Source organism: Mercenaria mercenaria, unplaced genomic scaffold (genome assembly GCF_021730395.1).
Source record: "Mercenaria mercenaria strain notata unplaced genomic scaffold, MADL_Memer_1 contig_4512, whole genome shotgun sequence".
Taxonomy (NCBI): Eukaryota; Metazoa; Mollusca; class Bivalvia; order Venerida; family Veneridae; genus Mercenaria; species Mercenaria mercenaria.
Window position 1 is genome coordinate 8,723 of NW_026462746.1, and position 24,166 is coordinate 32,888.

General features: G+C 34.1%; 1 protein-coding gene across 1 annotated transcript; it reads right to left on the reverse strand.

Moving 5' to 3' along the window:
* Nucleotides 1-995: 995 nt before the first annotated feature.
* Nucleotides 996-24,093, reverse strand: LOC128553934 (uncharacterized). Its single transcript, XM_053535131.1, has 6 exons — nt 23,930-24,093; nt 21,947-22,001; nt 12,775-12,838; nt 6,765-7,030; nt 5,636-6,214; nt 996-1,313 (listed from the first exon to the last, which is right to left on the reverse strand). The coding sequence occupies exons 1-6, from the start codon at nt 24,091-24,093 to the stop codon at nt 996-998; spliced, it is 1,446 nt and encodes a 481-aa protein (XP_053391106.1).
* Between the last annotated feature and the right edge of the window lie 73 nt (nt 24,094-24,166).

A 24,166-nucleotide genomic window follows, 5' to 3' on the forward strand; every position in this document is an offset into this window, starting at 1 on the left:
AATGAGATATATTATTTCGATTCTAACACGTTACCAAGGATTTTAAAGTACATCCTTGATGACAGTCATATAATATTTGCCCGTTTTCAATTGGTTTCTTTTCCAGCGCGCTGCTATGCCGTTTGACGCTATGACGTAATAATTGTGACGTCAGAATAATTCACTGTTTTCAGCCGTCTTTGTTTAATAGGAAAATGAATCGGATCGTGTTAGAATTTTAAATAATCTTTCTTAAACTATAAAAAGTATACAAGTAATTATCTTATTTGGGACAATGTTGTTTGTTGTATTTGTGTGTTATTAAGTAGGTAGCTAGCCTACGCGTTGCTTTTTGCTGTCACCAAGAGGTGCAGTGTCAGCCGCTAATATTGGAAGAACTCAAACCCAACCCATCTCTGCAATGTATATACACGTTTTCTGTCTTTCATCCAGGAGGCCACGAGTTTCAATACCGTTGAGGTCACGATCGCGTTTCCCGGCACCAGTTAGGGGCCTATTTCTACGGAAACAGACGGAAAGTATTTCAAATAGGCCGCATGACTTCAGCTTACCTTTAGTATGTAAAATTACCAGTTACTATAGATCTATATCAAATCACTAGAAATTTCCAAATGTTATTTGAGTAGCAGTTGGAAACTCATGACATGTCATTCTTGTTGTAGCTGTAGTCAATCCTTAATATTATTCAGTAAATTAGCCTGAATACTACATTTCTGTCGGAATTATGAATATTGGAATGTGTAGTGACTTTGGACCAATTATGTCAGGTTTTTTTATTTGTCTGGGTTCAAGTTTTAACAAGAAGGTTTATAACGTGTTATGTCACCCCTCATTACTGAGTATTATCGAACTTTGATTTTATCATAAAATCATCTAAGGCTTAAATATATACTATTATATGAATAAAAACAAAGTCAAACACAAAGTTCGCTAGCATAATGCTGTAATACTTTTGCTAAAACATCTTTTATACATTAATGTAATACAATGTTTGTTTACTTCACAAAAGTCACAACAGATTGGGGTGGCAGATTATTGTACTGGTAGTGCTTTCCATCAACATCCAACGAGAAACTTGCGGGCTTAGTTGCACTTGGGTTTGAAACCACAATAACTGTCGTGCCGTCGGTGTTGGCGAACGCCACAGTTCGTAGGGTGTGGTAATCTATGTAGTTAGACTCTAGACGGACCGCTCCGGGTTTGACGAATTTAGTCACGTGACCAAGGACATAATATTCGGCGTTTCTCTCAGACTTATCGTTCTGAACAGTAATTACACCACGGCAGTTATCACATCCACCAAGGCCTGGTACCTATTAAAATATGTTTTAAAATACTTTTAACGCTTACATGGTTTAGATGGATATTTTTACAATCAATCATAATTGAAAGAATGAGGTGTTTCATATGAAAATTGTAACGTATATAAAACATGATTACATGTATATATATTATACTACAAAAATAAATTGCAAGGGTAGATTTCATGGAAGCAGAGAGCACCCCAAACACAGCCATAGGACCATACATAGCAAAATAGTCCCGCAACAAAAAGAAAGTGTAACGGTAAAATACAGCAGACGGATTGATTCAAAATTCCAACAAGAAGTACATTTTAATTACATGCAAAGTACAAACAAATGGATAAGATGTAGAAAAAAGAAGTGGGGTGTTGGGGAAAGCGGAAAAAAGCAAACATGAATATTCAGCAGGGAAAGTCACTTTCCAAAAAGGCAGTCTAAGAGACCTATACCGCAATCTTTAAATTTACTATTTCTTTTCCTTTTTTTTTTTTTTTTGGGGGGGGGGGGGGGGATGTGGTCGTGTTCAATTTTCAAAAATCTGTTTTTACAACGCATGGAACTTGTTTTAGAATTCAAACGTGCAGAACTACCTTAAGGAGGTAGGTTACCTTCATTTTTGTATGTGCGCATGTCCAACCGGAAGCTAACGTGACGATTTACAACGACGTTTACGACAAACTAAATGTGTTTGTATATTCATTCTTCTGAAAACAAATCATGAACCTGTCTTCGATCTGATGCTTTATGGCTTAATAATGCAGAAATAATGAATAAATTGCCGCAGAAACGCTTCAAAACAATGTTGCTTTAAAATGACGTCATTGACGTCATGACGTTACGTGTCAGTTACCGCGCAAAATTAATAGCTTTTATCTTGAAAGTACGTAATTCTGTGCATTTACTTTATTTCAACTATTTTCAAATAACCATTATTTGCTGAAATATTTTTATGAGTCTATTGCTCTGAATAATAATCAATATTTTGCTTCTTTTGTGTAGTTATATTGAAATGTTATGAGGAATGTAAGAAAATGGACGATGGTAACCAATGTTATTTGGAATATAGTTGGGTGAAAGGTTACTTGTTACGGCCATTTTCAAATAAAAAATCTAGCAGTTTGATTTGTAATACCTATTTTTTAGGTTCCGTTGATAATTTGTTACTTATATACTTAAATTAAGATCTAAAACTGTTCAAATTTCAGCAGAAAATTGTGGTTTCTTGAATTAAATTGATGTTACCATGGAAACGAAGCCCGTGACCTATATATCTAAATGTGAAATTCAATAGCGTTGACACTGGTCTATTTAAAAAACACAGCTTCGGCTTTTTATTTTCATTTCAACAATATCCATGAGAATAATAACAGCATGCTGAACGATTTTTCCATGAAAAATGCCAGACGAGGGGTACTGCTGTAAGTATTCTAAGCAGTGAAATTTGTTTGAATAAATGCAAATAACACGAAAATATAACTTACGTTAGAAATAATATGTTTTAAAGCTACATTAACTAGAAAGATAATCTTATTCAATATATTTTTTATAAGAAATTACTACAGAAAGCAAGATATAAGCTTTTTAAACATCTCTGTTGCCATGGTTACTTTAAACTTTGAGAAAAATAGGGTACCATGTAAAGTGCTTGGTATTTTACTGATAATATTACCCAAATATTCCATGTTGGTCATTAACAGAATGGCACTGAAGCCGTCGAAAACCCGTATTTTTATACAAGGTTGTTTAAAAATGAGAGAAAATGCGTTACCATGGAAACACGAGCCCCGCGACATATACATTTTAAGCTTATATTAGAAAGCTAACGTGCATACTAGTAAAATTATCAATTATGCAGACTTTTACGGATATCAATGAAACTAAAATACACTGAAAAGTGTTAAATATCCGTATTTTCCTTCTTCTTTCAATATGAAATAACTTTGGAGGGTCATGTTCTTCAAACCTGGATAAAAACTGAACTTGAAGAGACAGAGACAAACGAAATTGAGATTGTAGCAGTTAAAACTTCATATTACACGAAATACAAAACAATGCTGCGGTTCAACTAATTTGAATTTACCCTTGTAACAAGGTAACCTACCTCCTTAAGTGACGTTTCAAAGTCAAAACGGACATCCTTTCAGCGTTACTAGTCAGTCTACGTTTCAACGCCACCATTGTACGGCATTCATCTCAATTAAGTAATAACAAAAAATATCGGTAACACCAATGGATGTTCCCCGAACTTGGCGAAGTATCTGAAATACTATAGTAGTGCATTTATTCAGCAACAAAGCATAGCCATATATTTTACCCTTGGTCCGTGATTTTGATCCAAAGCGATGTTCCAAAAGAGCACAGTTTTTTCCCAGTTCCTTGTTTGACCGATTAAAATATCTCTTAGCTGCCATGTGATAACGCCTGTTAGTGTCCCAGTATCCTCCGGATATTTCCGTGAAATACATACCTTTGAAACAACATAATTATGCAGCTTGTAACATGACATTATGTAAACTTTCACACTCGGTTGAAAGTGAAATGTCTTTTTAAAACAAATTGACTTAAAGAGATACAAATGAGTCTCGCCATGAGAAAAACAACATAGTGCATTTGCGACCATACCAGCCTGAGCTTCCGCGCAGTCTGGTCAGGATCCATGCTGTTTGCTAATGGTTTCTCTAATTGCAATAGGCTTGGAAAGCGAACAGCATGGATCCTGATTAGACTGCGCGGATGCGCAGGCTGGTCTGGATCCATGCTGGTCTCAAACGCACTATGTCGGTATTCTCATGGCGCGGCTCAAATCAGGCCCGTAGCTGCACTGAGGCACAGGGAGGTCGGTGCCTCCCTGTTTTTCTGCCAAGATTATGAGAAAAAAATGTTTTGAGGCACCATATTTTAAAGCTTAACCGAGCTGAGGCGCAATTATTATCATTATTTCATTTTATTTTGTTAAACTATTTTCCCCATTTATTTTTATTAACATGACTAACTATAATATAGCATAGTTTTCGTAATGCTATGCGTCCGTTAGTTTATATTCCAGATAATAGTTGGGTTATGTTCTTGAGAACGAAGTTTTCGCGAATTGCGTAAACTTAAGACGTGGTCAAGAACTACAATTAGAGCAAACCACCTTAATCATCAGTCAGTACAGCCGAGGTAGAAAGCATGTTCTCAAGTGATAAGAGAACTTGAACTAACTTGAGTAACCGCCTAAAAGCTGAAGGCACAAATAAAATCCTACATCTGCACAAAAATGACAAATACTTGAACTTTGCAAGTACTGTTAAAAGATGGACCAAAACCAAAACCGTAAAATCAATATACATTGTTAATGTTACAATTGGGAGCTGTAATATAGCGTCAAATAGATATTGAGAAGTTGAGTTCAACTTTCCGTTTCACGTCAGCCATGCTACAAAGTATTTTAATGAGCATATATACATTTACTGAAACAAGCAAGCGTGACCATATGCCATTAAGTTAGTGTTTAAGGTGACAATAATCACAAATACGTTGGCGATTTCGAAATTTGTATTTTTCTGCAGATCAAAATGTAACTAAAATGTAATCGGATCTTTTTAACGCACAAAATGGCCCTCTCGAAAAAAAAAAGCATTCCCTCGAACCCCCCCTAGAAAGTGCCTCCCTATATTTTTACCTCTGGCTACGGGCCTGCAAATAGTATATTTTTTAGTTGTCTCATTAACAACAACACTTATACGTCATTTTTTATTTTCATTTCATTCGAATTACATGAAAAACAAGTTAAGACTATTTATGTATTTATGTCTGATAGTACATATTTCATACTGATAAATTTTGGGTCAGAAGCACTATCATTTTTTTTCTTCCATGGTTGAGTTAGAACAAAATAGATCTTCGGACGTTTGTTGACTTATGATTTGATCTGAGTGTATGCTACCTTTAACCCCATAAACATCAAAGACTGATCATGGAAGAAGGTCTAACATGACGTTTATCTCACTCACCAACATCCTGATGTTTCTCATGGAAATAACTAGGAGTGTCGTGTCTTCCAGAGTACCCATGCCAAGCTACACCGGCTACATACTGCTTCACTTTATATTAAATAAGAAATTGATTTGCTGCCAATGCTTTGGTAAAACAGTATGCGATTATAGCTCTTAAATATTTTAAAATGTTACTTTTTATACAATATGTGCTTATTTAATTAACATATAGACTTTGTCAAACGGCCCTTCAGCTATATTATCAAATAAGAAAAAGGAGTATAATTATTATCAGCTGAAACTTTACCAGGTATCATTATTAATAAAATCATTCAAACAGCATCTACATATTACACATGGATGCTTACCATCACTAATGACCTGCTCAGGGAACCAAGAATCAGACCAGTTGTGATCAAAGACAAGGATTTTTGTCTGTATATTTCTTTGTCTGAATAATGGACCCAGGTGATCTCTTATGAAGGCCTTCTGTTGATTCACTGTCATAACCATGGTCGGATAATCGTCTCTGGACAGAATGGGTTCGTTTTGAACAGTCAATGATTCGATATTGATGCCCTCAGCTTTGTAGGCCTCAATAAATTTGGCAAAATACATCGCATACGAATGCCAGTAGTTCCAACTGTCGACGAAATCTCCTCCATTCAGATTGCGATTGTTCTTCATCCAAGCTGGTGCTGACCAAGGCGTTGCCACGATCTTCAAATTGGGGTTAACCAACAACGCCTCTTTGATTACGGGTATGACAAAGGCACGGTCTTTATCTATGCTAAAATGGTCGAGACTGAAATCTGTCTGGCCGCTTGGAATGTCATTAAAAGTGTAAACTTCAAGAGCATTAAAATCGGAGCACCCCATTGGCAGGCGAATGTAACTTATTCCTGTCGATGAAACATATAAATAAAAGCATAACTGAATATTTCATTTTCGAAATATGATATTTGTAAAACTTTTATTCTCTATTAAAATTTAAAAAGATCAATGTCCAACAAACATGGCGTCTATTCACTTTAAATGATTTTTCTGCACTTTTTTGCTTCTAACCATCAGATGTCCTTTAATGACTCGTAGAAAGTAATGTAAACACGTTTGAAAAAAATATTGTTTTGTCAAAACGTCAAAGAAAATATTGTTCAAAAATTCAAAATATGACACGAAAGAGAATAAAGCAACTAGGGTTTTACTTTACGACAATATCGTCAGTGTGACAATCAGAATTTAGCGACCTTTATCAACTTATAAAAACGCATTTGTCTAGTTTATATCATGATAAAAGATAGTGTATTCACGTCTGTAGTGTTATTATTTCCGCAGGCAGTTGGGATCAAAACCCCTAGCTGAATTGTTCAAAACGATTTAACAATTATCTTGACTTTTGCTCTAATGGTATTTTTTGTCGCTGTATCAAGAAGTATTTACTATCAAAAATACTATACCTAGTTGACTGTCTCCATTTCCAAACAAGTCTCTTAGTATTTGAATGCTGTATAGGACTATTGTAGATGATGTAAGCCGCAGAGTTAGTCATTGCCGCACCGAAGCCTTCCATTGTCTGTCTGCGTTTTGTTCTGTCCACCCAAACGCTGTAGCCATTGTGTGATGACGTCACTTGACACGGTGCTTCGTGGGATAGAAGTTTCGACTGGTCCCCGGTCGTTAAATACACTTGATACTCATCATTTCCACTTGAAGTTTCAAGATTTATGCAAGAAACCAGTAACAACAAAACTACAATTTAATAAGAAACTTTGAAGTTCGGAAACATAAGAAGTTTGTAGGGTATGCCTATACCATGGAACGAACACAGAATGCCTATACCATGGAACGAAAACAGAATGCCTATACCATGGAACGAACACAGAATACAGTATCGTTTTGTTCTGTGTCAAATAAAGATTTGAATAACATGTGTCTTATTTACTAGTATTTTTCACTAAGTCTAAAATCCATTCAAGGGTATGTTTAGTCTTTGTGGATATTATATTTATTATGTATTGTCCAGGTTTCTTTTATGTCACACGATGTGTATTTGTTTTTAATGTAATATGTGTATACATTTTTTCTCCAGATATGTTTTTATGTTAAACATTTTTCTTTGTCAGTAAAACAAAACAAAGCTAATGGGCAAATTTTTTGTATCCCTATAGTGTTCAAAGTGTCTGAAAAAGTGCAATAAAAAGATGGATAAAATGAAAGTTTACCTATTGCCACCATATTTACGGTCCTTCTGTGCAATCGGCACTTTATCTTTCTAGCTCATAGCGAGTTCACAATCAATGACACTTAGATAAATCTAAATGTTTTAGCATTTCCAGAGTAAGCGAGTAATAGAGTTCACAATTAATGACACTTACATAAATCTAAATGATTTCCATATTCCATTTAGGTTATAACACACTAAATAGCCACCACTATATATTCTATATAAAATGACAAGTTTTCACAATGCTGCAATACACACCTAGACCCATTTTAAATTTCTTTAACTTACATTTTCTTGTAGAGCAACATTTATAATGTAAAAATATCTAAAGAAAAGTAGGGGTCATGTTTGATGCAAGAAAAATATTTCTGGTCAAACGGACACACCGTAATTTTTACACTGAAATGACAATCACAATTTAGGGTAGGGGTGTATGAATAAATTTCGCATGTTAAATCTGTTTGGAGTCTTTTTTCAACATGCAAATGCTACCAGTATGTCAAGTATAGGCATGCAATATGATTTCAACCAATATATAGCAATGATTTCAAGGAAAAATCCTTCTTACAGCAAAAAAAAAACTGAGAACTATTTGAATCCGCCATTATGCGACTACCATTTTTTCATAGGTGCTCAGGCTATTTAGTGTCTGTATGCCTATAAGGAAATATGAATTTTTTTTTCAGCTTTTTTTGCTCTCTATGTGAAGTTTCATCTATATTCAGCTTATAAAACAAGTTTCAGCCCAAACAAACCAGTAGTTTTCTCAAAATCACTATTTTTGTACAGCCATCTGACATTTTGTCCAAAGACTGCGGTTTAAGCCGTTAAATTTGGCTGAATCACATATAGTCATTAAACGCTGTTTTTTCAAAAAACCCGTAAGATATTACATCAAATATACCACCAGCGAGTGCGGAATAGACAACCACACTGAAAAAACTTATAATTATGCAACTGTGATAAAATATAGAACAAAATTAGTGTTTAGTGAATATTTTTTGTTTAAAAAAAGCTTATTTTTCAGTAAAAAGTGGGAAAATTGTCTTTTTTTTTCATCTCAAATGCAACAATACTGCATATTTTTGCATTCTATAGCTAAAGTCATATCTCATGGCCATGGTATTCAAGTTCTCTCCAACTATTCATGTCAAAATGTAACTAAAAAGGTGTTGATACTGCACACCTGGTCTCTGCTCAAATGGAATGAAATGGTATCTAAGGATATTACTAAAGATCTTCAGATTTCACACCACACAGGTGATGGAGATTCTAAAGGTCATTCTGGTGTAGACAAAGGTCAAGGAACTAAAACTGTGCACTTGAAAGATGTGAGGCACCTAGCAAATTCTCTAAAAAGGCAAATTAACCGGGCACCATTTAGTGACAAAATGTTCCGTGGTAAACAGAAGTCTAATCTAAAAAACAGATTTGCTCTATCTATTAAATCTAGGTGTGTTTCAGAGCTATCAAGTGCACATAAGAAGTACAAAAGCAATTTGAAAGTAATAAAACACAAAATGCCTTATATAATTTCAGCAATAGTACTATGTTTCAAAGGTTACTGTGGTACCTCATGTTCTAAATACAGCTTGGTTTGTTCTGGCAACTACAGAAAAGCAATCAACTATATGCCAGACAATGTCAGGCTTAAAATGACTGATGATGATGAGACTTTACTCAGGAAATGTATTGAAATTCTCCTTGGTCCAGAAAGCATAGAAAAAAACTAAATTTTTAACATCTACACAGAAATGTGAAGCAGTGAACAGATCCTATAATGCATGCTTGCCCAAAAATGTTACATTTCTCCGCAACTGCCATGGCCGTATCCATGGCCAGATTCTAAGACTAAATCATGGGCTTGCTGACACTGTTATCCTTAAAGCTAGGGTAAATGGTGTAAAACTGTCACATGGCTCTTCTGTTATCAGACACCTTTTAAGAACAGAGTACTACGACAAGTTGCGTAAAACTACTACGTACATATCGCGAGCAAGACGCAGTCGTTTTGCAATCACGCCAGTATAGGTACAAATTACATACAGATTTACACTATTCCAAGGGTCCCACTGACCCCAAGCCTGACTTTTCTAGCACCCCACACCTAAAAGATCATGCTTATGCATAGAGTTTGATATTAGAATAAAATAAAGATGGTTATAAGTAAAATTATTGTGCTGCCTTGTGGCCAGCTGAGCTGGCACTGCACACATATAACAAGTTATATTAACCGCACAAATGTAAATAAGCCTTGTATAAGTTGTGTATATAATAGTGCTATATTTATCAAAAATATTATACAAAAATAGTAAACTACTGTATACCATAGAATACAGTCCTTGAAAGAAAACTCCCTAAACTTATGGCCTGAGCATTGGTCCCCACATTTCTGCCTTTCAGTATTTATGAACTGGGGTTCAATGCTCAAATGTTCCGGGTTCACACACAGAGAAAAGTGGCATATATGCGACACGTGTAGGCCTTCGGGTATTTTCAAAATATTTCTAGTGGCCTGACACATAAGTCTGTGCACATAATATTGTTTTCTGACAGTTTCTCCAGGCAGTTTTGTGGTTATTTTTCCATAGCTAGGATTTTTATTTACTGTCGTACAACCAAGCCATTTCCGACACCCTTTTTCCCCCACCGGTATAGAATTATCATTTATTTTTTGCTTAATTCTTTCAAAAATCAATTGTCTGGGTTCATGTGCCATGTTTACAAAAAAAATTTTATTTGCAGACGACAGAAAATTTTAGTAATTCTACCGGGTGACAATTCTTATAGGTTATAACACACTAAATAGCCACCACTATATATTCTGTATAAAATGACAAGTTTTCACAATGCTGCAATACACACCTAGACCCATTTTAAATTTCTTTAACTTACATTTTCTTGTAGAGCAACATTTATAATGTAAAAATATCTAAAGAAAAGTAGGGGTCATGTTTGATGCAAGAAAAATATTTCTGGTCAAACGGACACACCGTAATTTTTACACTGAAATGACAATCACAATTTAGGGTAGGGGTGTATGAATAAATTTCGCATGTTAAATCTGTTTGGAGTCTTTTTTCAACATGCAAATGCTACCAGTATGTCAAGTATAGGCATGCAATATGATTTCAACCAATATATAGCAATGATTTCAAGGAAAAATCCTTCTTACAGCAAAAAAAACTGAGAACTATTTGAATCCGCCATTATGCGACTACCATTTTTTCATAGGTGCTCAGGCTATTTAGTGTCTGTATGCCTTTAAGCGCTTTTAAATGGTTTGTATAAACGTAGTATTCCTCATTGCACGGAACACGGCTGGTTATTGAGAAATCGGAAATACGTTTTGGTGATTTAAATTTAAATAGTTTACTTAGATTTAAGTTTTGATAATGAAATTATATGAAAATTGTGAACAAAAAAATAAAATAAAAGCTAAAATATAATAAATTATCAAAATATAAAACAAGAAGAAAAGGAATGTAGTTATTTTCGAGATATCTTAACCACTGGCACCAAATCAGAAAAAAATGCCATTGTACATAATATAGCCTACACCAAGGTATACTGTGAGAAGCTAATTTTGATCGCGCATTTCTTGCTTGAGTATACTGCACAATTGATAATTCATCCAGTCACATTTTCTCAATGCTTCTTATTGCACACGCGTAGTTTATGTTTTCGTCAACATAACATAAAAACTTGCATAAAATACTAAGTTACGGTCCAGACGACATGGCCGTGTGCAGTCAGAAATGCGCGATGGAAATGAGCTAGGTATATTTTCCTCTTTAGTACTATGGCTCTCATAGTATATTGAGGGGTAGGGTATAACATGTTAAATTACATTTCTTTGTGATCTGGCATTTTCTTTCTGGTTTGTTGTCGTTGATCTCCCCAATGAAATATCTATACCTGATCGCAAAGTACTCCAAAATCTCTGAAAGCCTGATTGCATGCTATCTATTCCTAAATATTTGTATTAGTCTCATTTTTTTCTGGTGAATCAGATAGCACGTTTGTTTCAGTACAGCTTAACCCTTAGCCTGCTGGCGGCAAGTGGCTTTGCCTTTGCGACCAGTGCAGACCAAGATCAGGGGCCGTATTTCAGTAGCATCTAAGAAAATACATTTAAGATAAGGAAAATCTTAATTTTATTTCCTTAGGTAAGATAAAAAGTAATCTTAAACTTAAGTCCTATTCTAAAATGAACTTAAGAAATTCTTAGCTAAGAAAATCTTAAGTTTGACAAAGTAACTTAAGTAAAATCTTAACCCGTTGTCAAGCATATTTGAAATATCCCACGCTAAATATAGTAACGGAAGTAATCAAAACGGATATGACAAATCACAACCGCGCGCAATATCACCGTGGTATGGAGATTGGAGTAACCCGGTGTGTCCAAAGCAGACGGAATGAGGAATCCATAAGCCGTCGCTCGCCAAATTTTTTCTATGTCAACTTCGTTATTGCTGTGTGAGGTGATGGGTGGAGACACGGGTGGAGGGGCTCTCCTTCCACGCCATTGCGAGTGCTAAATACACAAATAGTAAGTTTTTTAATCGAAAAAGTATCCTTATCATAATCGAGTCTTTATTCTCCCCTCTATGATAATAGGGAATATGCGCTACCTCCTTGCAATTTCCACAAAACATTTCCTTATTAAAAACGAAACTCTGAATGACTCATCAACATTACGCGTGGATAGGATTTTTTTAAAGCTTCTGCACAAAAATGCAAGAAATAATGCATGATTTGGGATAGATCAATCCAAAAGAGATAGACAGAAAATGTTGTCATTTTACATTTCAACATTTTTATATTCTGCCATTTTGGCATTTTTAATATCAACAGCATTTTTTGACGTCTAAACAGCTAAACGGATGTATGAAAGTAGTGTAGCATAAATTCGATTAACATGGAAAAAAAAACTTAAAAATATCCATTGAAAATGACTTTATAAAGCTGATATAATTATTCCAGGTCTTAAGACACATTTGGAATTGGATAATGAAATCATATAGTGTAACGGTAGTCCAATTTTGACGCAGACCTAGGAAATATTATATTAATTTTTTCATACTGAATGGCAATAGGCCCTACTAGTAGTAGGCACTACTGGACTAGCGTAAAACACTTGAAAGACCAAACTAATGAAAGCCATACATTGCTTAGGGTATAGCGGATTTTAGGGAATAGAGGATAGATGATAAAATATATATTTTAGAACTTAATTATTGTATAAATTTTCATATCATTTTTTTACCTGCATCCAAACAGACTTCTGACATACGTTTTAAATATTTGCGTATGTCCCTTGGAAAATCAAGCTGCAGAATAAAATATCATCATGGATTCATAGAAATAGGCTAAGGAAATATTGATCTAGGAGCTGCATAGCATAACAAAATGGAATGGAAGTTGGAACACAACTGGCTGGGCTTGGGAGGTGTAAAGTAAAATGCTGGCATATACGTAAGGTTGAGTTTGATGTCCTTGTGATGATTAACTAAGACAACCACCAGCTAAATTGTGCTGTCGCCAGTAAAATCTACAACACGATATTGACCAATGGAAAAAAGTAAGGAAAATAAACACATTATTATTTAAACATAAAAAATTCCCTTTGTATCGTTTATGAAATTATGCAAGAGGCCTAGCAACCAAGCTGACAAAGGTAACATTATTTCTTTTGCAAATATAATTATATATCTAGTTCCTAATTGGATGTCTAGCAGTTCATGATTCGTAGCATGGCTGATATTAGTATAATCCAGTAATTTTAAAGGCCTGCAAAGGGAAGTAATTAAAGAATATATATTCAAGGGAGATAATTTATCTGAAAAAAAGGAAGTTCGGCACGTGAGTGATATCCATTTATAACTCTACAGCTATTCCATTATTCACCAATAAGCATAAAATTAATAGTATATTGTCAAATTGACCTTGTTTATATAGAAAAGAAAGTAAAATTTGATGTTTTCGACAAGAAAAAAATAACATCATGTAAAAAAATGGAATATTACAATTGTGACTTTCAAACATTGAATTATTTAACTTGATAAAATGCACTGCAAGCCTTGCATAATATTAATTTATTCAACTCTTTAATATTAGCTACATAATGGCAAAGGCCTAGCAGCCAAGGTAAACATATTATTTATTTGCAAACTGAATGTAATAGCTAGCTGTTCAGTAATGTCCCTGTATGGCATTTTGAAAAGATATCATAGGTACCAGTAATTCAAAACTTTAAAGACAACAAAGGGTGTTAATTTTTTAATATATTACAAGGAAGAATAATTTTCTCTGAAAAAAATTCCACGGTACGGCTTGGTCACAATAGGGGAGAAGATGTGTCAGGCAGCCTGGTTAGCTCATCAGTAGAGCACTCGCCCTGTAAGGGAGTGGTCCCGGTTTGAGCCCCGGACTAACGTGCAAAATTTTTTTCTCAGCCTGTGACAAAAACAAAGTTCATGAAGTTCAGCCACACTGCGAGTGATATGGAAAATATCTCACTGAGATTATTGTTCAGTAACTCATCAGTTAGCATAAAATAAGAAATTGTATGAGTGTAAGTTATATTGCTTTGTGGTAAGTAATTGCAAACAATTATGGACTTATTCATGGATTTGAAATATGTTAATCTGTGTTAAGATAACTAAGTGAAAGCTGTTGTTAATTAACTACCATGGAATAAACCAATCTTGTGTCATCTATAAATTCAAAAAAATTAAGACTGCATGATTCCATTTTTCACTGTATGAAGCGTGAGAAACTTTACATTCCATATAGATTTGTTTTCCTGCATCATATTTTGAAATTCTCATTCAGTAAAGGTAATTTGAAACGAGAATGTGACTATAAAGAACAATAGAGCGAGTACAATTTACATCCTAATCTAAAGCAATTAACTTTTTCCATAATTTAAAATAAATACACTATATACGTACAATAATCGGCAAAGGTGATGCTATGACTATATCTCACTATAAAACCAAATTGTATCATTTTTTGACCGTTTCCCTTCAATTTGATTGGCTAAAAGAATGTTTTTACAAGTGTGTAAAACAAAATTATTCCAGTAACTTTGAGCACAACCCAATTGGTTGTACTATTTTTTTTCATTTTTCAGTTTATACTGCCAGTACAGAGATTTGAAATAATTTTGTAGATCTACATTTTGTAGAATGACTATAAATAGAAACAAATGTACTAAATGTACATATTGTATTGGTTTTACACACTTGTAAATCCCTAAACCTCTTACTCATAACTACGTTTCCAGCCGTTAACAGATTTGGCGTACTTGTCAGTTTCAGGTTTTTTACAGTTGTGTAAAACAAAACAATATGATATTCCATTCCTTTTAGTATTTTCATCAGTTAGGCAATAAATCAAATAAAATTACAACTTAGTTCAAATATTAACATAACACAGATCCGTTGAATATTATGTTTAACGTTTTTCACAGACAAAAAAAAAAAACACTTTATTTTATTCAACAGCCATAACATCATGATAGCAAAGCAACGGCAAGGAAGAGAAAGGTCGTCCAGGCTTTCAATGCAAGGCTGAACGAACCTAGAGAAATGACGGAGCTGAAGAAGAAGTGGGATAACCTTGTCCAAAGCCACAGGTCACAATATGCAGCCTACTTGCACAGTCAGCAGTTAACAGTGTAATAAAACTTACAGTTACAACCTCTACAAAGCGGCCCTCTCTCTTAAGCAAAACACCTATATAAGAACTTCATCAGCATTTCCCAGTCTGAAATATACTATAAATTTTCTCGCAGAATAACAAGCACCTCTACATAACAGTCAATATTTGTATCTCCCAATGGGTGCGTCTCTACAAGGTTGCACTGTAATGTGAATTTTAGCAACTGATACATGTATCTTTTCACAAACAAATTTTTCATGTATACTAGCATAAAACTGCTGTTCTTGTCACTTTCAAGGTGTGTTATAACAGGAGAGATAACGTTGTGCAACGGAGAGATTCTCTGCTGCTAGCTTGCTGTTATAACACCTTTTTATATATGCACTTTGTGTGGCAAAGCGTAAAACGCATTCGGCCCAACCGAAAATTCCTAAACAAAATGACGTAACGTAAAAAAAACAACTCGGCAAATCCACCTGCGCATTGCGTGTAAAATTAAATGACGTTAGTGACATTGGTGAATCAATTATCAGTTTTTAACACGCGTTTTATCTGAAGAGCGTCGCGCATGTTCATTGATGTTAAACACGAAAAAACATGCATGTTCCCCTACATTTGTAACAGCAGTAAAATGAAACCATACACACATAATTTGAATATTGAACCAAAGTATAGAATCAATGCATTTATATGTGAGAGTCCTGTTAATTGGCTATCTATTGGAAATATTTCCTTATATTTTTTTATCTTTTATTGCCAAAGCTTAATCATGCAGAAGTTTTCATTTATGCAGGTGTAAGGTTAAGGTGTATACACATTGTTGTAAAGTTATTCTAAAAGTTCCTGGCATCGTCTGGTCAGAAAAGAAGCCTAGCATTGACTTTACTTACATTGAATCAAATTATTGAAAAATCTGATTAACTCCTCTCTGTCTGCTATGCTTACATGCTACCGTAAAGATAATAACAAAGCAAAAATTATCACTTATTTTTGGTAACAAGGCTTCCACATTTTTTAAAGAACCAAATTGACATTTTGACATACAATGCAAGCAAATACATTGTAGATTTATTATTTTAAAATTTTGGATGACACTGCTTGTACTTATAATTTTGTTTTAACATCTTTTTATTCCCAACAATATAGTAATTATATTTACACTGTTTATTTAAATATTCAGGAGGAGGGCCATCCCGTAAAAAGCTGTCCGTGAAACCGAAGCAGTGATGGCAGTGATGGGAGAAATGCCTGCAACACCAAGGGAGTTGTTGGGTCAGATCTGGACACAACTCACTACACTAATAATAACTTCAATTAATTATAGTTTTTCCATTTTCATTTTTTTAAGTCTATTTTTGTTAACAATAATCACAACAGCATATATCACGGTAATTTAGCCACTTGCACTATATAAAAAACAATCATTGTCCTTAAACATTTGTGAAATGACTGAGACTATTTAGGCCCTTGATTTACATTGACAAATACTTTGCTAAAATTAAAATTGATTATATAAATGAGGGATAACACATGGTTTTTATTTTTGTGTTATAAAATCTGTCAGAATCTGAAGGATTGGTGGTACCCGAGCCAAATCGGGCAAGGGTACCAACGATTCCCGAGGGTTCTGATGAGGTTATAACATGAAAGAAACATGCGCTAACTTATTCAAGCTTAAAGGGCCTAAAAACCCCAGGTAAATTAATATATTGTCCCTCAACGTCATTAAAATTTTCATGAAATGATGGGTAAAGCCTACTTGTTTTTTTTCAAGTACTCATTTCCTTTTTAATTATCCTTTTTGGCCCAAGTAAAAAAAAAAAAAAAAAAACCGTAATACTTTTACCTTTTTCCACGGATCGCTCATATATAATAAGGATATTACATAAGAGTCCTTTTCAATTGAACTTATTAAACTCATTATAAAAAAATAAAAATGTGAGGCACTGCCGAGCATTTGTATCAATTTTAATTTCAATGAGTTTTAATAATCAATATGGAAAGTCACAAATGTATATTCTTTTTATCACATGTTAGATTTTTCTGTCGAAATAATAAAATTGTACATTCTTTTACTATATAAACCAGATCATTTTGACCAATGGCTCCTATACTATAAACGACGTCGACGATCCAAAGCTTTATACACTAGTAATTTATCATATTTATGTAAAGCTTTAGTACATCCCGCGACTACGTCAAACAGTTATAAACGATGTAGTATTACGAAACGAGCATGGTGAGACGTGGTGTCTTTGGGGGAGAACGGACGTATCGGCAGTGAGCAGCGTAGCGGTGCGTGGTAGGGATCTATCGGGAGCTCTATATAGTCTGATCTATTAAATGTCTTTTTTTTTTGATAACCATGTGTTTTCAATTGTCATTTAGCACAACTGAGGCGTATCCCAAAAAAGGACAAAAACAGAAGGTTTGTGCAAAATGACAATTGAAAATTTTTGGATGATTTTTTTTTTTCATACAACTTATTTTCTCGTAAACATCAGGCAAATGTTGAATTGGAAGACTTCACACTTTGATTATTTTTTGTGTTTTGACTAATGTAAATACATGACTTTGCGGAAGGGAGATAATAATAAAAACGATTAATATAGTGTCATTTCTTTCTGCTTCTGTACAGCATTTCCAGAAATAGTTGCATGAGCACAAACAATCCTGCATACAGCTCTTGTTTGCATTTCAGTGGCAGCATATCAGCTCAAGTAGCTATGGAGGAAGATGAGCTGTCAAGGCCCTGTGACAGTAGGTAATGAGGTAAAACATATATATATATATTTTTATTGAAACTATTGAATACAACAACTTACAACTTCATACTTTCTGAAAGGTAACATGTAAAACATTCATAAAATTATATAAATGCAAAAACATCATGTTAATCCTTACCCAGCTTAAATTGTATAATGAAAATGTCCATCTTTTTAAGTTTAGACATACCATGACTGTAAAAAAAGGTGCTTACAAACTGATTATGGCTTGATTCGCAAGCAGTGCAGATCATGATCAGACTGCATGATGTGCATGCTGATCATAAGCTACACATGTCGCAAAGCAAAATCAACAACTTGCCACGACGAAAATTCTTTTACTGCAATCATTTTGATGTGAAATAATAGTGTACATGAGTACTCAAGAAACTATAAAAAATTCAGGACTACACATGTTAGTTTTCCTGAATACAACGAAGTAAATACTCTTGAAGAAGTCTCACACATCATTTCAAGAATGAGTTGACTGCATTGAACAACAAAAAACAGCTTGATATTGAAAAAAAAATGTACAATAGGTTAATTTTACTCAAACTGAATTCTTATATTAATAAAGCCTGGTGAAAAATTGGTGTTAATATACAACAGTTTATTTTCCACTTCAGTCACACTTATTGTTCAAGAGCAAAGAGAGCACTGGGCCAATGGTAAAGAAAACTTACAAAATCATCAAATTTAAATGATGTCATCAATTATGTACATTAAATCATGATAATGTCTTAGTTTTTAGACACAATATATAGAGGATTATTACATGAGTGTCTTTTCATAATTGAATTTATAAACAAGTTGAATAAATAATAATATTCGAGGCTCTGCAGCCATTGTATCAATTTTATCAACGAGTTTTAATAATTAAATATGGAAAGTCACAAATGTAATATTCTTTTTATCACAACTTAGACTTTCCTGTCGAAACAGTCAAAAAATCTACACTTTCTTTACTATAGAAAAAAAAACGTCAATTTGACTGACGTATTCCAATACGAAATGACGTGACGTTCAAGCTTATTACCCCAAGTGTAGATCATTTTATTTAATGGCTTTAATTACACTCCGCGACGTCAAACATGTGATAAATCTCAATTAGTGAATTCCTTTTTAATATATTCATTTGTTTGTCGTTCAAGATGTATTTTTGTATCTCTTATCTGCACCCACAATGATATAATTCCTCACATTTGAACTCCAGACATTGGTTTTATTCAATGACAAATCAATAAATGAGATTTACGTTTTTATTGTAACAATGGTAAATGAAGGAGGCCTTGAAAATATATTGTCCTGTATGTATTGAAATATTAAGTTACTGGTTTCATTTCAAAACTGTTCTGGAAAGAACCATGCTGTCATGAATAACTGATTTTTTTCTTGCATTTGTTAGGAACTCCATGTCTGATTGTATACTTCATGAATGATTGCCGGTAATCTATCACACAGATGGTTGAATCATTAACCCCATTAGATGAACAATCGGTCTCTAAAACTTCTTGAATCAACATGAATTGTGTTTCTATTTCAGAAATTCGGCTTCACTCGAGCAATTCCTAATCAATCTCTTCATTCAGGTGGTTAGTGTAGTGCAGATGCACTGTCAAGGAAGATATAAATCCTGAAAAGGAGAAAGTTGGGACTACAGATAAGACTTTTGAAAAACATCTGGGAGAAAATGATTGTTTGGACGCTGCCACTGAAATAAACAATACATATATGAAAGAAAATAATAGTTCCCAACGTGGTTTTTATCCGTAGAAAAAACCTGTGTTTTGAGTTTATTGGCGGAAGAAATATTTCACGAAGCCCTGTAGGCATGTTGATATATGTTTCACAGAAGACAAAAACACTGTTATTAGACAATAAATCATACTTGGGAACTTGATTAATTCGATTCTAAAACACAAACAGTATCCAACAGTGTTAGAAAAAATGTTAACTACTTTTTACGACAGTTTAGAAAAAATGGTAACTACTTTTCTACGACTGTGCTACGCACCTGATCAGATCACTCATTGTATGCAAGTGGTTTATTGCAAATTAACCAGAGATAAGCAGAATAACCTAGATAGATTGTAATGATGCTTGTTCAGAATGTTTGTAATCTTGATGATCTTAAGGGTCTATAGGTTCCAGGTGACTGATACAGGGCCCTTCATGGCCCTCTGTTTTTTGAAAGCTTTTATATATAGACATCTCTTTGTTACTTAAAGAAAATGACTTGAAATTGAAAATATTTCCTTAAAAAACATCATGCTGCCTGTGTGGTGTTACAAGGTCATTGTAATTGTGTTTTTTTGACAGAATTATGCCCCTTTTTGTACTTAAAGGTGTTTTTGGCAATTTTCGCTTGAAACTGAAAATGTATCTCTATCATCTTCACAGCCATGTGGTAACAATCCCCTTAACTTTGATTTTAATTATGTCTCCCACCACAGAGGAGGCGGGGGGGGGGGGTGGTGTGGGAGACATATGAATTATTCAATACTGTATGTGTGTCTTTCTCGTCAAAAGCTTGTCCGCAGGTTGGTCTCTAAAGTCGAACATTTCTCATCCGATTTTTACACACACTTAAACTTAATGTGTTTGACCATAATACCTGGCCAATTTACGATAACTAGCCAAATTGGTCCAGGCATAGGGAGTTTGGCTCTTGAATTACCAGAATCATCTTATTTTACTCTTGTCCCGTCACTCTTAATTCGAACAAAATGTGTTTTGGCCAAAACCTTAGCCAAGTTTGATAACTAGTCCAAATCCACCAAGGCACTTTTGATTTAATGGCCTTGACATTACTGATTGGTCCCACTGGTCAACCAACTAATTGATCCACTCGATAAACCTCTAGATAAACCTAGACAATTTTAGCTTGACTATACGAAGTATACGGAGAGCAATCCTACTCGACCCGGCGTCGCGTCCTTTCACATCCCCAACCCGTTAAAGTTTTTTTTACACATTCTCCTTTTTCAAACTTATCTCTGTACATTACTGATGGAATTGATTCAACTTGAAATACTTATTCCTCATCATCACCCCATCATCCTGACAAAAGGGCCATAACCTCTTGCACCAATATTTCCATGAATTATCCCACCTTTTCACCTTAGATTTTCAGTTAAAGTTTTTGATGCACTTTTCCACTCCTATCTCTGTTATTACTGAATGGATTGATTCATAACTTAAAAAGTTGTTCAGTATCATCACCCACATCATATGACACAAGGTGCATAACTCTGGCACAATTTGTCATGAATAAATCCCCTTTAACTTAGAATTTCCAGGATAAAGTATTATGCACTTTCACTCTATCTCTGTTATTACGAATGGATCTGATTCAAACCTTAAACAATTGTTCAACATCCATTAACCTTATGTCTAACGGAAATATTATTTGATATATAATTTTACCTAATTGTTCAAAAATAAGTGTTTTTGCCAATGAATCTCTATATCTCAGTCACCACTTGTGGACATTTGGGTCAATTGCATTTTGTGGCTGTCATCTTATGTTCCTCATTGTCTCACATCAGCAATGAATGTCCTCTCCTGCTTGCAAATGTTGTGCAGTAATGCGCCATGCAGAGATAACTCTGAATAATATATCCCTTTTTTCACTATTAATTCAATTAGGATATGAAATGAAAGGATTTAATAATCATCTTTAATTTAGATTTAATGCAATAAAAACAAAAAAAATTTACAATGCAAGTCCGTGCTGAAACAAATTCTCTATGAGTTTATGGCCCAATATTATTTGCTTTCGTTTCAAATAATCAGGAGGTCTTGAAATAGTGAGACCCTTGGCTATCATACAGTGTTCTGTTTACTAGCATACTCAATATATCTTAAAATTTCGAATGATGTTCACACAGATTGAAAGACCGATGTAACTAAAACTTGACAATAGTTTTTAAAAGGAAAAACGTTAAACTACTCTACCTGCAGGCTTTTCTCAGGTTCATTCTAATTTCTCCATGCAATATCCCAAACCTTCTCTTCAGTGCCAATTCCTCCTCTCAACTTTACTTCTTGTGGATTTGTGGCTCTGTTATATAGTATATATTTATAAACATTATTTGCATTTTCATTTAAGAAATAATTAATCTCATCGCAGTGATTTGTCGTTGACTAAATCATTGTTTGTAGATCAGAATGCGAAGGAATTATATCACGAGGTTGCAGCGGATGACATAATAATAAGCATCTGAACGTCAATGAATTATTCAAGAGCAATCACTACAATGAGATATAATATTCGAATCTAACACGTTACCAAGGATTTTTAAGTACAACGTTTGACGTCATTCATATAAAAATTTGCCCGTTTTTCTATCGTTTTTCTTTTTTAGCGCGCCGCTATGCCATTTGACTCAATGAACAAAATAATTGTGACGTCAGAACAGTGAATTGTTGTATACTAATTCACTGTTTTCTGCCTTCTTTGTTTTTAAATTAGGAAAATGAATCGGATCGAGTTTATAATAAAAGGAAAATACATTTCAGACCCATGTTTTAATAATTTGAAACCAAATGAGAAGAAATTATACGTGTTTGGATCAATATCACTTTGGCATAGCCCAATTAAATTAAACAGCGGCATATAAACAATTTTTGTATTATTGAGATCTAGACTTGCAAGTCTGCTAAACATATTATTGGCTTATAATAATTAGTTTCTAATAATCATAATGATAGGAATTTACATGGAGAAATCTGTAATTACATGTATTCTTAAAATTTCAGTGCACAATTAAAACCCTAATAAAGCCTCTCATTTTGGTTTACATGGTTCATTTCGAATACTATGAAATTAAACACTTCGTTAGTGGTTTAAGTTTCAACAGGACAACAGCTCAGTTTAGATGTTTAGGAATTGATCCAGGATGTAAGCAACAGATTATTATATCTAAGCATTGGGCTACTGAATCCTGAAAATCAGACAATTACCTGAAAATGGCGATGGTCTAATTCTGATTGTACATGTTTGTTGTAACTTAGAGGATAAAAGTTGTTTAAAATTTTGTTAAACTGTGTAGCCATAGACAGGACGTCAGGGTGCAATTTTTCAATAAAAGTGTTTCTCTCACAGGTTTGTGCTTCAACTTTAGTGTATTGCAAGTAGCACAAAGATTGACATATCGAACCGCTTGAGTTAATGCTGATCTATTGTTTACCAGATGATAGAAACATGCAAAAGATTTGATTATCTATACATGCAAAAACAAGTTTGAATGCTGCATATAATTTATTTTATGCTATTCAAAATTGTAATTGTACAGTCTCATATATTTTAATCAGAAGCTATCATTTAGTTTTCCTGAGTACTGGTTTGAACTGAATTCGAAATCCTCTGTCTGAATTTTTGAACTAACTACTACATAAATATTATTAACTTAACAGAGAAATCATTGCAAAGGCGAAATTAAACTAGTTGTAAACGCAGTCAGGGTGTAACTGTTTTAAAGTCATGTAACCTATTTCAGTTACTTTTATTCAAGCATTTTATAACCTGTGATTGTCTAAAAAATATTGTTAACTCGGGTAAGTTTATTCAATAAAAGTCCTTTTTGCTCTTCCTCACAAAGTGGACCTATATAGTGAAATTAGTAGCAAACTGAGGTTAATCAAATTCTCTTTTAGTAAGATCTAGACCTATAAGCATAATGGGATGTTAAGAGTTTTATAGCTTTAAAAGCTCTTGCGTAAAACTTTATCAGCCTTGCGTAAATTTTTTTTACTGCAGAGCTGGAAAGGATAAAAACGTCAAGGATTCCGGTAATAAAAGCTTTAGACACATTCAAAATACTGAATTGGCACAGGAGGGCTTTATAAAATTTTTATGATAACTGAAACAGTTATGAAAGTATCATCAATAACTCAAATGGGTTATAAACAGCGATAACTTTAAACAGTTACACCTCCTGACGGTAACACTGGGGTATGTTTATGCAAGAATTGAAGTGATATATTTACCTGAAGTAAGCACTCTTTGCCCAGGTTTGAGTTATGAGTAGGGGGCAGCACCATCTACGGCACGGGTAGCCACTGTCCCCCAACAGATGATAACCATCCATGGACAATGCCTCTTTCATAAAAGCTGTCACAGCCCACTGTTTGTGATGTATCCCTGCTGTCATGTGTAAACCAGGCCAACGTGCAACAATATCCTCGATCCGTCCAAGGCATCAAACACCACCTGCACATTTATGC

Excerpts from the sequence above, each read along its gene's own strand:
- LOC128553934 (XM_053535131.1), bottom strand. The coding sequence starts at position 24,093 with ATGACAGCAGGGATACATCACAAACAGTGGGCTGTGACAGCTTTTATG. Across the intron at positions 22,002-23,929 it reads GCAAAGAGTGCTTACTTCAG|AGCCACAAATCCACAAGAAG; the intron begins GTAAATATATCA and ends ACTATATAACAG. Across the intron at positions 6,215-6,764 it reads ATTCAAATACTAAGAGACTT|TTATGCTTTTATTTATATGT; the intron begins GTTTGGAAATGG and ends TGAAATATTCAG.